The sequence below is a fragment of the Micrasema longulum genome, unplaced genomic scaffold (assembly GCF_059751315.1).
Source record: "Micrasema longulum isolate JH-2025_06_02 unplaced genomic scaffold, ASM5975131v1 h1tg000147l, whole genome shotgun sequence".
Taxonomy (NCBI): Eukaryota; Metazoa; Arthropoda; class Insecta; order Trichoptera; family Brachycentridae; genus Micrasema; species Micrasema longulum.
In genome coordinates this window covers 1,201,663-1,217,789 of record NW_028277353.1, presented here as the reverse complement: position 1 = coordinate 1,217,789, position 16,127 = coordinate 1,201,663, and the positions used below count along the sequence as shown (strand labels likewise).

The 16,127-nt window shown below is 31.5% G+C and overlaps 1 protein-coding gene across 1 annotated transcript in view; it reads right to left on the bottom strand.

Moving 5' to 3' along the window:
- The window catches only part of Dyrk2 (Dual-specificity tyrosine phosphorylation-regulated kinase 2), a 105,790-nt gene that overhangs the window by 41,769 nt on the left and 47,894 nt on the right, over window positions 1-16,127 (bottom strand). The window contains exon 5 of the mRNA XM_088242647.1: window positions 1,185-1,323. Within this exon, the coding sequence (XP_088098773.1) occupies window positions 1,185-1,323 (139 nt within the window). The remainder of the gene's footprint in view (window positions 1-1,184; window positions 1,324-16,127) is intronic.

The following is a 16,127-nucleotide window of genomic DNA, read 5'->3' as shown; positions in this document are numbered from 1 at the left end:
AATGAGAGAAAGAAATGTATTTATTTAATTTTACAGCCTCAATATTAATTGCTGAGTAAAACCATTTATTATAATATTTTTAATTACTTGGTTTATCAGAGGTTTTGTTGTATAACACACATGTAATAAAAGTACAAGATTATTTTATACAAGTATATTATATAAAACTTTTTTCATAATAACAGGTTATTTCTTCTTTATAGAGAAAGTATCATCTACTTAAATAAGTTGATGTTCAAGTACCAACTTTACTTTATTACACGCGCATAAAGGGAATCTTGGCCATGTAATGTTTTTTTATAATTATTATTTAATATTATACTTTTATCAGCATTACATGTATTACGTGTTGCATTACATAAATATAATATAAACTTCTCCCTACAGCTAAAAAAACGATGTTTTATATATATCGTTGCTTTTTTCAAATGACGTATCCAAAAAAATCTAAATGAAATAATAATTAAAAAAATATAAAATGACTAGTAATGTATTGTGAAACAAAAATATTTAACCACTAATAAATTATTTTTTTTATATATAGCCAGTTGAGATTCTATTTTAAATTCTTATCAACCGGTGGAAAAGAGAGGATATTATAAGAATTTATAAAAAATACACCATAACACCCAGACCAATTCTGGAAAAAATCCTGAATTTTTTTCTTGCAACTGGCAGGAAACGAATCAGCCATACCCGTTTACAGTTAGCTGTCTAACCTACTATTCCACGATGCCTGTCAATATTCATCAAAACTGTACATCTCATGTCCGGGCAGAATAAATAATACTATTCTGTTTGCAAAATAAAACTAAAACCCCGGACGAGTGTTTGTTTGTTTTGGCGAGTTGAGTAAAAATCCTGAAAAAATAAGTCGAGTGGAGATTTCCTATTTCGGTGTACTGGTATTTGCTTGCCATGCTTGAGGCTCTGGGTTTAATTCTGGGGATTGGATCTGAAGCGTGCCTTCACGTGTTCAATTAAGGTAATTCGCTGCGATTGGAGTACTAAAGTAGTGTCATATGCATAACTTAGCGAGGTTAGGAAAATGATAATTACTTTCGTTTTTATTTTTATATAGTATCTCAACAGAAAAACATAATTTGTTTTACGTATCCTCCCCTCTTGTGGTAATTTTTTTGACTACGTAAGTTGTGAATCGAAACATTAATAGGGAAACTTACCGGCTTTAAGTCACAGTGAATAATATTTTCAGCCTGGAGAAGCCGAAGACATTTGAGAAGAGAACTGGCAAATCGTCTGATGAGACTCAGACTAAATCCTTGGTAGTTATTCTTCTTTATTAACTCGTACAAGTTGATACTGCGAACAAAATAATAAAAAACAATATGTAGTTTCAGTACTTTCAGTAAAATAAATATATTTCTTTGGAAATAATAAAACAAAAAAAATTAAAAATAATTGACGACAACGATAAAATTTATCCTTATGACTTAAAAATAATTTAAAGTATTAATTATATAAATATAATATAATTACATAAATATAATTTAATGTTTTTGTATAAATAAGAAAACGTGATTGATTATATCATTGATTATATAGACATATTTCAACAATCTATAGAAAACTAGTGTGCTATATTAGAAGATTAACTCAGTTTTATATGTATGAATTAATCCAACGCTAAATTAAATATAATCAGGCTAAATACGAATTTCCTCAGATTTCTTGGCACGAAAATGCAAATGATTCGTTGTTAGGAAATGCAACGGTTTACTTTTGTGCCGGTACTATACTGCAACCGAAGAAAATATAAATCTTGGAATACGCAAACTTTGTGAAATAAAAAACTGCGGTGTTAATCCATTTGGAACATTCATCTAGAAATTTACATAAAAACTGAATATTTTATATCTAAACCTTTTCCCCTCAAAATGTTATATTACAAACAGGTTTCCCAATATATTTATTTAATTTAATTGAAAAACTCGCAAACATTTTTTCAGCAAATTCCCTTTTTAAGGCTTCAAACGAAATTTTTCCACAGTAGATATATTTCAAGCCGGATTTTAGGAACGACGACATTTTTCACACAATTTAAAATTCTTTGACTCCACGTTATAAAACCTTATTATTGAAAGATATTCCCTAACAATTCTTGTTACAAAATGTACTCGGAAAAAACTTGTTAGAAAAAAGTATTTTCATTACTAACGGAACTCTAGGCGCCGATTTCACGCAAATAGCTGAACACCCACCAATCATCGCATCCGCTGAAACGTAGAAAATTTCACGCGCTCACTTCCACATAAGATACTTTGTACATTATTGCATAAAATATTGTATAATCGTAAAAATTAAATTCAGTAGCATGACTGTTAGCCGATACCGCCCGATATATTAAAGACACTCAAAATAAGTTAGCGGTGGGATCTTACACCGAAAGGCAAAACAAACTTTCCATCAAATTTGACAATTTCCAAAACTCGTGGCTGCTCTTGATATGTATTGATTGAGAAAAGTTTATAAACTTCTCTTGAAGCCAGCTAACGTTCCATGGCAGTTTTTTTATTAACAACACATACGAAGTATTTCTATTCAGTTTGACATTATTTTACATCAAAAGAATACAATAATGTACTCTTTGCAAATTTTCAAATCCACTAACCACTTCACAATGAGACGGACTCATCTCCGTTCAATTTTTCCATTCAGAATTTTTACCTGAGAGCAACCATAGAGTCAAAAACAGTTGTCTTGGGTTCTGGTTATATTTCACATACAGAACTATATTTTTTATCCACTGGACACAGAGCATTAAAAAAAAACTTTATTATTACAAAAGTTCATAATATTTTTACTTGTAGTTTTGCCATAATTTTAATATTTTTCGTAAGAACTATATTTCTTTCATTGATTAAAAAAAAAAACAGAATCTTTTCAAATAATAATGTGGCATTTTCAATAAACGGTAATTTTACAATTGAATTTGTTCAATTTTAAATTTTTATTTATACATATTATCATATTACATACATTTTTTTACACTTTGCCTAGCTAACAAGAGTACATGCCCCGTTCCAAGCTAGGCAATTAAATTTCAATATGTAACAATTATTTATAAGTTAAAAGAAAGAACAGACAAATAATATATCAACTTACTAGTATACACATATTGATACATACACGTATATGTATATATACATACACACATCCATACAAACATATATACATACATATACAAACACATACACACATACATATACATATACCCATGCGCATACACATACATACATACATAAGTATATCTATGTTTTTAGTATTTCCGCTTAACTTTATATACATATGTAACTCATATGTTAATATTCGTGTTGCTGTTGATTGGAAACATGAGAAAAATTTAATGTGACAACCCATACAAAATGATAGATCTTGAAATAAACCCCAATTTTCTAATCGATTTACATATTTTCTTTGCGTTCACTTCATTTTGAATTGGATGAGTAATTATAAGTATCTTCATGTCCTGTTATAATATAATATAACAAATATCAAAATCTTATCATTTTGACCCAGAGAAATCAAATTTAAAATTTCTGAATAATATTTGTTTTAAATATACACGTTTCGCTGAATATTCAAACCGAGGCAATTCCGTTTAATTGGAAAGCAAATCACTGGAAATGCATTATATTTAAAGCGAAGTCAAACAATTTGTTGAGTAATAAATTAATATTATCAATGCAGGAATCACGACATGATTGAAGACTTCCTGGGCACGCGATCCCGACTAACCAGAGGGACAGAAAAGGGAATCCGAAATTACAAACTAACTCAACTGTTTACGTTTATCCTTATATCAACTTTCCCCGACCCGAATCAATATTCATACATTAATGAGATTCGACAAAAAGGGGATCAAATTAACTATGTATAATGCCTTTACGACGCTGAAGATCTTTACACAAATGATATCATACAAATAATAATATGTATGTATATAAGTCGATAAAATCTTTTTATTTTACGAGAATACTCGTTGAAATAAATATTACGTTTTGAAGTTTTTCGCTCATTTGATGAAATTTACTTACTAAACTTGATATTTTTCCAACTCCGTCTTTTTTCCTTGTCGCGTATTATTTATGCTTTATTAAATTAGTTAATAATGCGTGCCTACGAGAGGAAGAGGATTGATGTATTCGAGATGTGGTGTTGGAGAAGGCTGCTGCGTGTTCCTTGGACAGCCAGAAGGACGAATACATCGATACTGAAAGAGCTCCATATTACAACTCATCCGTCAGTGGTGTGTCAGAGGAGGATACTGTCTTTCTTTGGACATAATGCTAGACGTGAGCCAGACAATCTAGAAAAGGCAATAATGTCTGGCCGAGTTGAAAGTAGGAGAAGCCGGGGTAGAATTCCATATAGATGGACTGACCAAATAAAGAAGGCTACGGGGCTAAAATTTGATGTGTGGAACAGACTAATCAGAAATGTTCACGGTGATCACGATCTTTAGCATTAAGGGACTGACTTGGAAGAAAAAGTTAGTTCACCAACTAATATAAACTTTTATTAACATAACTATTTTTTTTTAATTTCTCAAGAACATATTTAGAAAAAAATATTTTAAACAATTCAATTCCTTTTTTTCCTTTTATCTCTTGGGGTAACTAATTGTACATCTTCAATCCCTTTGTACAGTGAGTTCTGAGATTCTGTTTTTCTCCTCATTAGTAATTTTATTATTTTTTTATCCCTTGTTTCGTATGTATGACATTGTTGATTGAATCATATTATTTGTATTATTTTATTCATCCTCTTAATTATTTTATGTATATTTTTATATTTTGTTCGCTGTTTTACTGTGAGCAAGCCAATTTTTTGTGCATTATTTCTACATTAGAATACATATTTCTTTTGAGTATTATCCTCATCGCCTTATTTCGATTAATTTGTATATTTTTAATTTCCCCTTCATCACATAAAAAAAGAATGGAAGAACAGTAATTTATGTAAGAACATATGATTGTTTTATAAATAAGAACACAATTTTTTATATCTATTACATTTCGTAATCTTCCAATGAACGTTTTTTTTTTTTTTAATTTTTTCTACTTCAATAAGTATTTTTTTTCTACTCAATAGAATGTGATTTAAAATTCAAATAATTAAGTAGATTCCGAGATAATTTAATTCATCCACAAAATTTATAATTCAATTATCAATTATATATATTATTTATCATGAATATTGTATCCCGGGGTATATTTTTTCTCCCAATATTCATATATTTTGTTTCTGCTTTTTTTTTTTTTTTCAATTTAATTTTAATTTGTTCACTTTGAACCATTTTGATATATTTCCTAAATCGTGATTTATCTTATTTATCGCCTTATCATAATTATCTCCTGATATGTCAACGAGTGCATTATTGACTTATTTTTTTATGACAATGTACTATTTAGATTCTGTCATATTCTTGTCTGGAAGGAAACATTCCCACGCATAAAAATAGCGAGCACATCAATCACTGTAGGCAGCTAATTATGTCACTTCCTAATAAATTCGTCTCCTAGATTGGGTAGTCCGTTTGCCTTCACTGAATAATCCATTTCGGTACCAATTTAAGTGCATGGAGAATGAATTCGACTTTATTTTGTTCAATTAATTTGCGCACTGGACAAATTCACTCGAAAAAGTATTGTGACACCAGACACTGCGACCGCGGCGGGCGGCACAGTCTTGCTTGCCAAACAACGAAAGAAAAAAGTGCAATGCCGCCGAATATCGTTTTGCTCTAACCCTTCCTTCTCGGTGATGTGTAGTGTGTAGCTACTACACATTATTTTATTTAAAAAAAATATAAATAACCCGCTAAGCCTCTATTTTGAGGCTTGTCAGCAGGTAGGATAGAGGGGATATGGAAAGAGGTAATGAAAAGTACACCACAACACCCAGACCAATTGAGAAAATAATATTGCTTGGATTTTTTTCTTGCAACTGGCGAGAAACGAACCAGCGACGCCAGTCTCACAGATAGCCGTCTAACCAACTGCGCCACGGCGCCTGTCTTGCATCTAATAACTTTAATATCTCTATAAACACAATAAATACCATGTTAAAATTATCGGTATTCCTCCGTTACCCATTCACATACCGGTTAAAGTATATTTTTTTAAATACTGAATACTTATGGGACACAGAAAAATAATTTTATCGGAAATTGGAGATAAATCATGAATACGTTCGAAGGTTTACCAGTGTGTCGCATGTCAAAGCGAGTTGTGGTTTGTAATCATAATCGGGTTGTTGTTCTGTGGCTAGTGTCTCGGACTCACGGACCGAAGGTCCGTGGTTTGAATCCTACTCTACCCCAACTTGATTCCTATTTTCTAATAGTGAGTTATTTACTACTCGTTGAAAATGGCCCTCAAAACGAAATATTTGGGTAAATCATAGGCGCGCATATATTTCTTTTTATATAAAAAAAAAATATAAGGTAAAAGAGTACAGAATAAACGATTGTCTAACACATTCTTTACGTCTCACTCTCGATACTATAGATGTATTCGTGAGCGACAATTTCAAGCATTACACGCGCAAACAGTAGTTGCCAGTACTTTACTACGGTACGCCAGTAGTGCAGTGGCCATCTCTGGCACGAGCTCTCCGAGTTTCGTTAGGAGTGTACCTCTCGCTCGCGCCGTAAGCACGAGCTTATGGTATTTTTCATTTTTCAGTAATTAGATTTTTAAAAAGATCACTTTTGACTTCAACTTTAAATAATTTAAGCGATTGTCTATGGATATTTAATTTTTCCGATAAAAAATCTCTTATTTTGGTATGTGTATAGACTACACAGCACCGTAATGCGAGGATTATTTTGGCACAGCAAGGGAAGGGTTAACTTGTGTTTCAAATGTTACTTGAAATGCATTATTTTACAGTTTTTTCACGTATTGCTAAGTCAATTTTTACAAAAAACTCTGTCTGTCAACATACATAAGCTGAAATGTTATTTTATGTTGTGTGACAAGTACCTATTTGGTAAATAATTAAAGTTTGAAATTAAGCATAACAATATTTGTCTAGAAAAACCAAGTTCGTTTGAAAAAAAGTTGTTGACCGATACTAAAGCCGGTATAAACGTAAATAAACGTTTAAAATACTTAATATTGAATATTATCATGACACTCCGCTTTATATTTTTCATTCATCTACTCGCCAAAGCCAAAGAGTAGGTATGTAGTGTATTTAACATTCAATGGATGATACCTATAAATATTTTATATAACAAATCTTTGTACAATTCTACCGATGTGTGACCAATCAGTGCATGACATCTTAAGACAGAAATGTATCCCGCTGTTTTCTTATGCTAAATTTATGAAAATATTTGTATGTATGGTTCATTATGTATTATCAAGAAACAATAAAAAAAATTGGTACATATGTATGACGGTTTGTGTATGCGTGTATGGGTGTGTATCCTTCGCTTGTTTGCGTGTTTTCTCTCTTAACTGTTAAAATATATATGTTTCATATTTCATTTGTTTTGTACGTATTTTTCGGCGCATTATGTAGGAACGTCTGAATTAAGTGTAACTCTAAGATCGTAATCTTGTCCCGAAATGACTTGATTTTTTTTTTAAACTCATTGGAAATATTGAAAATATTTATTGATATAGGTATGTTTAAGAACATGTATTTTTATTTGTTTTTTTTAAATAAAAATATAATACAATTTTAAGAAACCTGAATAGAAATATTTAAAATTTAGTTTTGTTAAATATGTCAACAGCTATGTTTATTCGGCACGGGGAAATTATTATATGCCTATGCAATTTATATAAAAATAATAGAAATATATATTTGATTGTATCGGAAGTAATTTTGTCTAGCGAGTTGTAGCCATTCTAAAAATAATATTAATCTTTTTTCGGATATTTAACGGATACACATTCATTCTAGTAATGCATGAAATCTAAATTTTGCCACTTAATAAAAAGGGAAAGCTTTTTACGCTTATTTATCTTTTTTAGTGCATTAGGTGTTCAGATAATTGGATAAGAAATATAACACCGTAATAAATCTTTATCACAATTTTAATTGATTTAAAAATATTTTATTTGCCTAAGAAAAACATGTAAGAAAACAATAAATTGGGTTGTGGTCCCGTGGCTAGTGTCTCGGACTCACGGATCAAAGGTCCGTGGTTCGAATCCCACTCTACCCCAACTTGATTCCCATTTTCTAATAGTGAGTTATTTACAACTCGTTGAAAATGGCCGTCAAAATGAAATATTTGCGTAAATTATAAGAACACAAATATTTAAAAAAAAACAAATATTTAAAAAAAAAATAGGAAAAAAAAGTAGCGTGCATCGATTGCCGGGCCTACAACTATCACTAAGTAAAAAATAATGATTCGATATTATATGGCAACGTAGCGTCGTAATTCTTGTAATTAATTCATTTATCCAATGAAAGTTTTCCCCAGGGAATAATATTTTTTTGAGGGAGGAAAAGTATATTTTTATGCATAAAATCACGTCAATCGGTCTCGGAATATTTTAATTTTCCGCTAAGAATATTTCCGAGAGAGAGATTTTTTACCGGGTGAAAAGTAACCTATGATACTTCTAAGCAGCTCTCCGGCTATCCATCACTATCCTTACGGATCATGGTGGGTTCATGAGCTACCTGCATCGCTTCAAGCTCTCCGAGATCGACACTTGCCCATGTGTTGGTGAAACTCCTTAAGATTTCCCTCACCTAATGATGCATTGCCCCTTTTTCAGCTTTCAGAAGCAATAGCTGGAGGCGCGATGCAGAAGCCTGGGTGAAGATCTACGCGACATCCCATCGGTGATAGGTAATAAAGATCTCACACGAGAGATAGTATTATACATGGTCAAAATTATGCAGGCAATTGGTAAAATAAACCAATGTAGGGAACAAAGTGCCGAACACTCTTCTAGTGGAACGGAAGCTTCTCAGCTTCTCCTGAAGAGTTTTAAGTGGTTTCCTTTTTCACATGAGCAAATGCTGAGAAGTTTCTTATTGGCCCACTCTAGAATATCCTTCCTGATCCCAAAAACTTAGCTAAAATTCAAAGTAATTTATCTGCAGAAAAATCTTTAAAAAAAAAAAATCTTGTATTTTATAAGACTCCCATATAAAATATAAAAAAATAAAAATCACCATCTGGCAAAAAATTACGTTGATCAGTTGCTCTGTTACAATATGAGGAAAACTATGACAAACACTCTCTCGCATCAATTATATTAGTATAGATTGACGAAAGCTGCAAAGTAATTCGAAAATATTTCGCAAGGAAGATAATTTATGTAATGCGCTTTTATATTTAAATTTTTGGGGCATTTTTTTAATCATATATAACCGCGTCAGAAAATGGATAATAAGTTGTCATAGCGAGGGGTCCGAACTTTAAGTAACCTGATCCCGGGTCTAGGACACTACCACGGGACGACAAACGTCGCTTTCTTACGGAATATTACAAAGAACGAACGAGCGTAGAATGGAAAATAATAATAGCCACTTCTTAAATATTTTTCGAGAGACAATTCAGCACCAAAAATACATAAATATACAAATCATAAAAATACGGACTGAAGCTCTTCCATTGTTTCTTTACATCAAGTTTTGGCTTTGTCCTTAATGGCGATAAAATAATGTCGAATTTCTATGTTCATATTTTTCTCACAAGAAAAACTTTCTTCGATTTTAGCAACATTTTGCGAGCTCGTTCAGTGAATTCCCAATATATTTTTTTACGATAATACTTTTTGATTGAAAGAATTAAACTTAATTGCGATTCTCTTTAAATAATGTATTCCGTGAGTAATAAAATATCGCAAATGAATGTATGAGAATTATTTTTTTGATAAATCGATCACGATTGGAGAGTTTTGAATATAATATAATTAAGAGCATCATTATGTATATTATATTGAAAACAGAAAACAAGCCTAACCTAGACCTTAGAGCCAGAGCCAGATATTTTTGGTTTGAGATTTTTAACTCGTTTATTTTATTTTTACCGTAATTTTCGATTTTTTTTTTCTTCAAAATAATCTTATCCTATTGAAAAAATAAGGCTTGTCGAGCGACGAAACGATTGTTTCGATCGTTCGAAAACGAATTATCTGAAAAATAAACAATCAACTCTTGGTTGATCAATGAATGCTGATTGTTTATCAAACTTATACGAGGTGTAGGCGTAGGTACTACGTACTATTCGTACCCATTTACACAGCATAAAGTTTTTGCAGTAGAAAAAAAAACTTCGCAATAATGTCTACTATTACTGATTTTTACTTTTTTGCACTATTTGATACTATTTGATACTATTGCTCTCTGCCAGGTTATAAGGGATCGCTTTTCCAATTGAATGAATTCGAAATTGCGTGTGGCAAATTTCGGAAAGTTAAAGAAATGTTCCCGGCATGAAATTGCATTAACTACTGATATTATATATAAACTGTGATGATTATAAACATAACCTTATAGTCGATATTATCATTAAAATATTGCGTTCGTTTGGAGATTCTTTCTTGTCTTTATTATAATATGTTAAACATGACAAGATCGCAGCACCCGACGCTGACGCCGATGCCAACACTGCTTGACCCCGGGTCGGCGTCGCGTCACTAGAATGCTGAATACACGAAGCTCACAGATCGTTATCATGAGGCATGTTTTGTGATAAATCAACATTATATATTATTTCTTTATTTTATAAAAAAACAGTCAAAAATGATTAAACTACATAATAACGATAAGGTTGAAAGACATACCAGCGAAATTTCCAAACAATAATCATACTACAACAATGTTTGATTATGTCCAAATGCTTGCAGACTGGCTGGATTTCCTCCCTAGGGAGTTGTTCATATTTAAATTTATTTCAACAGAGTGGGAATGGGAGTGGGAAATTTAAATATGAACAACTCCCTAGGGAGGAAATCCGGCCAGTCTGCAAGCATTTGGACATAATCAAACATTGTTGAATTACTACCTGGTAAAAGAAGAAGTATAAAAATTGGAAAATTGTTTTCAGGCGTTGCCTAGTAGGTGATTTGGTTCAGCCGGATGAATCTCACCCGCGTGATAAAGGTTTCAGCTCTTTTACTTCACAAAAGTCAACAGATGGAAGAGTTGAGGAAATGTGGATGTTCAAACATGGGCAGAATGGTGAATATTACACAGTGTGTAAAGTGGCCACTTAAACCAGCCAATGACAGGTCATAAGCCCTGTAAATGCCTAGACTTCCATATTCCCTTCTCAAAAAAATTTCCTACTCTGTTGAAATAAATTTAAATAATCATACTAATTAAATTATGGTACATTCTTAAATGTGTGCGTGCATATACATATGTAAGAGGGCGTGGGAGAGTAAGTGTTCAAGCGTAAGTGAGCGAGTGTATCACAAAAAGCATGTGGGAGTGTATCGCAGCCAGACAGAAAAGTGGTAATTCATTTTGAAATAAATTAAGGGGCATGTTTAATACATCAGTAACTAAACAAATCTAATTCGAACAAGAACGCTAGAGGAAATTGTTACCTTATAAAATGAATTTTGAATAATTTTATCGTTATTAATTAATACAGGTAGTTTCACTTTTGAGTTTATTTATTAATAATGAAAAAATAAATACGAAGCCTTTTTTTATTAATTTGTTATCTAGATAGAACATAATCTACTTACGGAAGTAAACAACTGTACAATCATAGTAAACGTTTTTCTATATTTTGTCGTTAGCATGCAATGTTTTTTCAAATGCAAAAATGTTTGATAAAGTTGCACTTTGCATGCTTCATCAAACTCTTAAGCCGGAATCGTCAATCATGCAATAACATTATGTTTGTTAAAATCGTGTTGCTGATTTTTGCTGAATTCATTTCGATTATTAGAATCAGGTAGTATTTAAACAACTATTTTTCTATTTACCTATCTACCTGAATATTTATATTTTACGTTTTCCATTAATAGCAACAGAAAAAACACTTCATGTGGTAATTATATTTAAAACCCCTTATAAAAATACCACATGTATGTAATCACAAAATATTTTAAACCATTTTTCCTAGCGTTATTTAAGAAAATTTGTATAGATTCTGTCATTTTCGTAACAATCACCTCATGTTGTTCCAGTCAAAATCCATACTCATAACTGATAAACAATTGTCAAGTTTCATACGAAAACCCACAAAAATACTTGCTCACGAGGTGCTTAGATTTTTTTATTAAGCAGTATCATATTTTTGTACCTACAACCCAAAAAATACTAAACATATAAATATATTTATTTTTTTAAATATATATTTCGACCCCTGTATTTATTAGCCTATCGTGTTATGTACAAGGCCATTGTCATGTAGAGGTATTACTCGGAAAAATCATTTTTGTTTGTCTTGGAAATGAGATGTTTGATCACTGATTTTGGTTTACTACTATTATGAGTTCAATCACCATTGTTGCAAAGTTCAAGAACAATGGTGCGTGATAACTACTTTTAACTACAGTGCGGACATATGTTAAGGATATTCCATCTTTCCTGCATTCTGCTTTAAGATTATGGCGTTGCGTTCGATATTCTGTGAAGAAATATCATCGCCTGGACAATAGTCACCATTCCTTAATTTAAACCTATAAAGGTAACTTCTCATAACTACATATTTATTCATTTTATTAGAAAAAAAAAATAGTAGCCCGCTAATATTCTTTTTAAGAGGCTTGTCAGCAAGTAAGAAACAAAAGATGTGGAAGGAAGTTGTAAATTATAAACCACAACATCCAGATCAATTGAGAGAAAAATACTTGTTTTTTTCTTGCAACCGGTAGGAATTGAACCCGCGTAGTCAGTTTTACAGTTTTCACCATTTAACCAACTGAGCCACGACGACTGTTTTATAATGTACAGGGGTTCTATGATTCAAGTCCCGACTAGCTAGGAATTTACTGTGTTTAAGTAGGACCTTCTTCGTTACATGCGTTTTTTTCATTTAATGATGCTTAAACAATTCAAATCAATAATAATAACATTAAACAATGAAACATAAATCAAAAAACTTTAAATGAATAGTAGGAATTGAAACATTAATATAAATCCTAATAAAATTAAAAAATGTAAATTACAAAAAAAAGATATATTTGAAAATTAAAACAGACACGATATTTGGTCAAAGAAACTATTTACAGGACATAAAAAATATTGACTTTGCCAAAGTAAATAGTTTCTTCGATAACTTAATTATACATGGTGACTAATGACTTAAAAATCCAAGTTTTAAACCCCTCTGTATCACAACCTAATTCCTGTATTCTAGACCAGTTTTTTACAGACTGAAAATGGTACAAAATTTAAGTGAATCATAAGAACGCATATCCCTACTTCTAAAAACTCCTTATATAATCTTTTTCATTACAAGATCACCCAAAACTCCATTCACTTTAGAATTCGTGTCATCACTTCCTTATAAAATTATAGTTCTAAGATCTATAATATTATAAACTTTTACTTAACTAGCACCGGTGTGTTGTGTTTTTGTTGGGATTGTAAAATGAAACAAAAAACGTGTCACACGTCGGATTAAGAAATTGTCATAATTGCGAGAAATTCCAAACTTTCGAGCAGTAATTTTTTTTCCTTAGGTTTGGACACACGTTTACGTTTGATTATTATAATTTCACTAGAAATCAAACAATGAACCTTGAAGCAGAGTACTACACCAGGGGAGCCGCAAAAAAGAAAAAAATGCACGTAGTAAATTTACGGAGAGAGGAAACAAATTATTTGACAGTTTGGACAAAAAAAATCTGTGGGAAAAAGAAATAGATTGCTTATGTTTTATAATGACTAAGAATTTTGATTCATGCACGGGGGTCCCGAATTTTCTTTTAGAGAGTTCACAAGAATTCAACGTGATTTTTCTCAAGCAAATGTGTTTCTTTTATTTTTTAAATATATATTTGGACCTCTGTATTTAGTAGCCTTACGCGTCATGTACAAGGCTAAGGTACTCGGGAAAAAAACGTTTTTGTTCGTCTTGGAAATGGGATGTTTGATCACTGATTTTGGTTTATTACCTTTATGAGTCCAATCACCGTTGTTGCAAAGGTCAAGAACAATGGCACGTGATAACTACTTTTAATGTGATATGTTCTGTTTTATTCTCGCAAAAAATTAGCAGCACTTATCTAACAAATTAAGAACCTCTTAGGCCCCTTCGCCTGCTATCGTAAAAAAGAAAGTTTCTTAAAAAATGATTGAGTAACAGTAAACCATAAATACTTGTTTAATATATTATTTTGTAGTATAAATAATTCAGCTGATTAAAAAATAATATTTTAACAAAAATAAAGAACCTTTTTAAAAGTGCTTGTGGAAGTCTACGCATTTGTATGGATAATAACGAGCCATTGGCTGGTTGACGTAACCATTTTACCCACTGTGAAACATTCACCATTCTCCCTTTATTTGAACATGTATATTAATTTGAAAATTTACGACTGTAGGTTGTTGTGAGAATTATTTCTCATAAAAACATTGTTTATTTGAAAATTGTTTTCAGGTAGAATAACGTTCGGAATTTTTTTTTTTTATTTTATTTTATTATTTTTTCACGCCCATAAGGCTTTTACATACATGAAAGTTTTACAAAATAATTAGTGTATAAACAACATTAAATTTAAAAAATACAATATAAAGCAACAAAAGATAGAACAGTGTTAAGAAGTAAAGTTGGTATAAAAAAAGAAGATGAGTATATAAACAACATAGATTTAAAAAAAAAAACATAATATAAAGAAATAAAATAAAGGAACAAAATAAAGGAACAGTGTTAAGAAGTATAGTTGGTATAAAAATAAAAAGATGAGTGTATTAACAACATAAATTTAAAAAAAAAAACAATATACTGTAATAAAATATAGAACTGTGTTTAAAAGTTCAGTAGGTTTTAAAAAAATTAAAGCAATAGAAATATATTTCTTTTTTTTTTAATAAGCTAAAGAAATACAATTAAAGGTTTTGAAGCAGCTAGGTACATAATGTTATAAAATACAATATGAACAGAATATTAAGGAATGAAAACTTAAGCAATATAAAGGATATTACAACAGAGATGAAGAACATTTTAAAGAAGGTTATATATAAGTCAAGGCATCTACAGGGCTTCTGACCTGTCATTGGCTGGTTTAAGTGGCCACTTTTCACACTTTGTAACATTCACCATTCTGCCCATATTTGAACATCTATATTACTTCAATTCTTTCGTCTGTTGATGTTTGTGAAGTTAAAGAGCTGAAACCTTTATTTATCTACCCTGTAGATGCCTTGACTTCTATATTACCTTCTTTAAAATGTTCTTAATCTCTTTTGTAATATGTTAATGTTAACAGCTCCCCAGGGAGTTGAATCCAGTCCTTGTCTACAAAAATTTGGACAAACTCAAAATATTGTCAATATAAAGGAGATGGCGGCTTAAGTGCCGATACGCACAAAAAATATGACCATATTATACAATATGCTCCCACTTGCGTTTTAAGGATGTACACGCTTACATGCACGAACACACCCTCTCATACAAATACTTACAAACACAACCTCTTACACGCGCGCACATATTTAAGAATATACCATAATTTAATATATACGATTATTATTTAGAAGCTTCGCTGGTCTGTCTTTCAACCATATTATTTTCTTAAAAGGGGGAGGGGGACAGTGCTATACAAGTCCCTGACGTCACTGCGATTTATAAAGGTCTATTGTGGCGAGTTCCCGTGAGTAGTTTTCACCCTCCAAGCCCAGGTATTTAAAGAGCCTGGCTACTGTGTGGAAGGCGATAAATCTCATTTTGCTAAATCTCTCCATCCAAGCCCAGATCCGTAAAGTATCGGGCTATAAGTTGGAGACGAGATCTTTAACATCCTCAGGTTTAACCAGTGGTCTCCCAAGCATGCAGCTTCATTTATGACATTGACATAGAATGTGTATAGGCGTTTCCTTATCGTCACTGCAGAACTTACATCTAGACGTTTTGGAAAAGTTCATACTCGCGAGGTGTTTGTTCAATCTGCAGTGCCCTCCATGGGCTCTAGTGATAACCCTCACTTGATTTCGGCTGA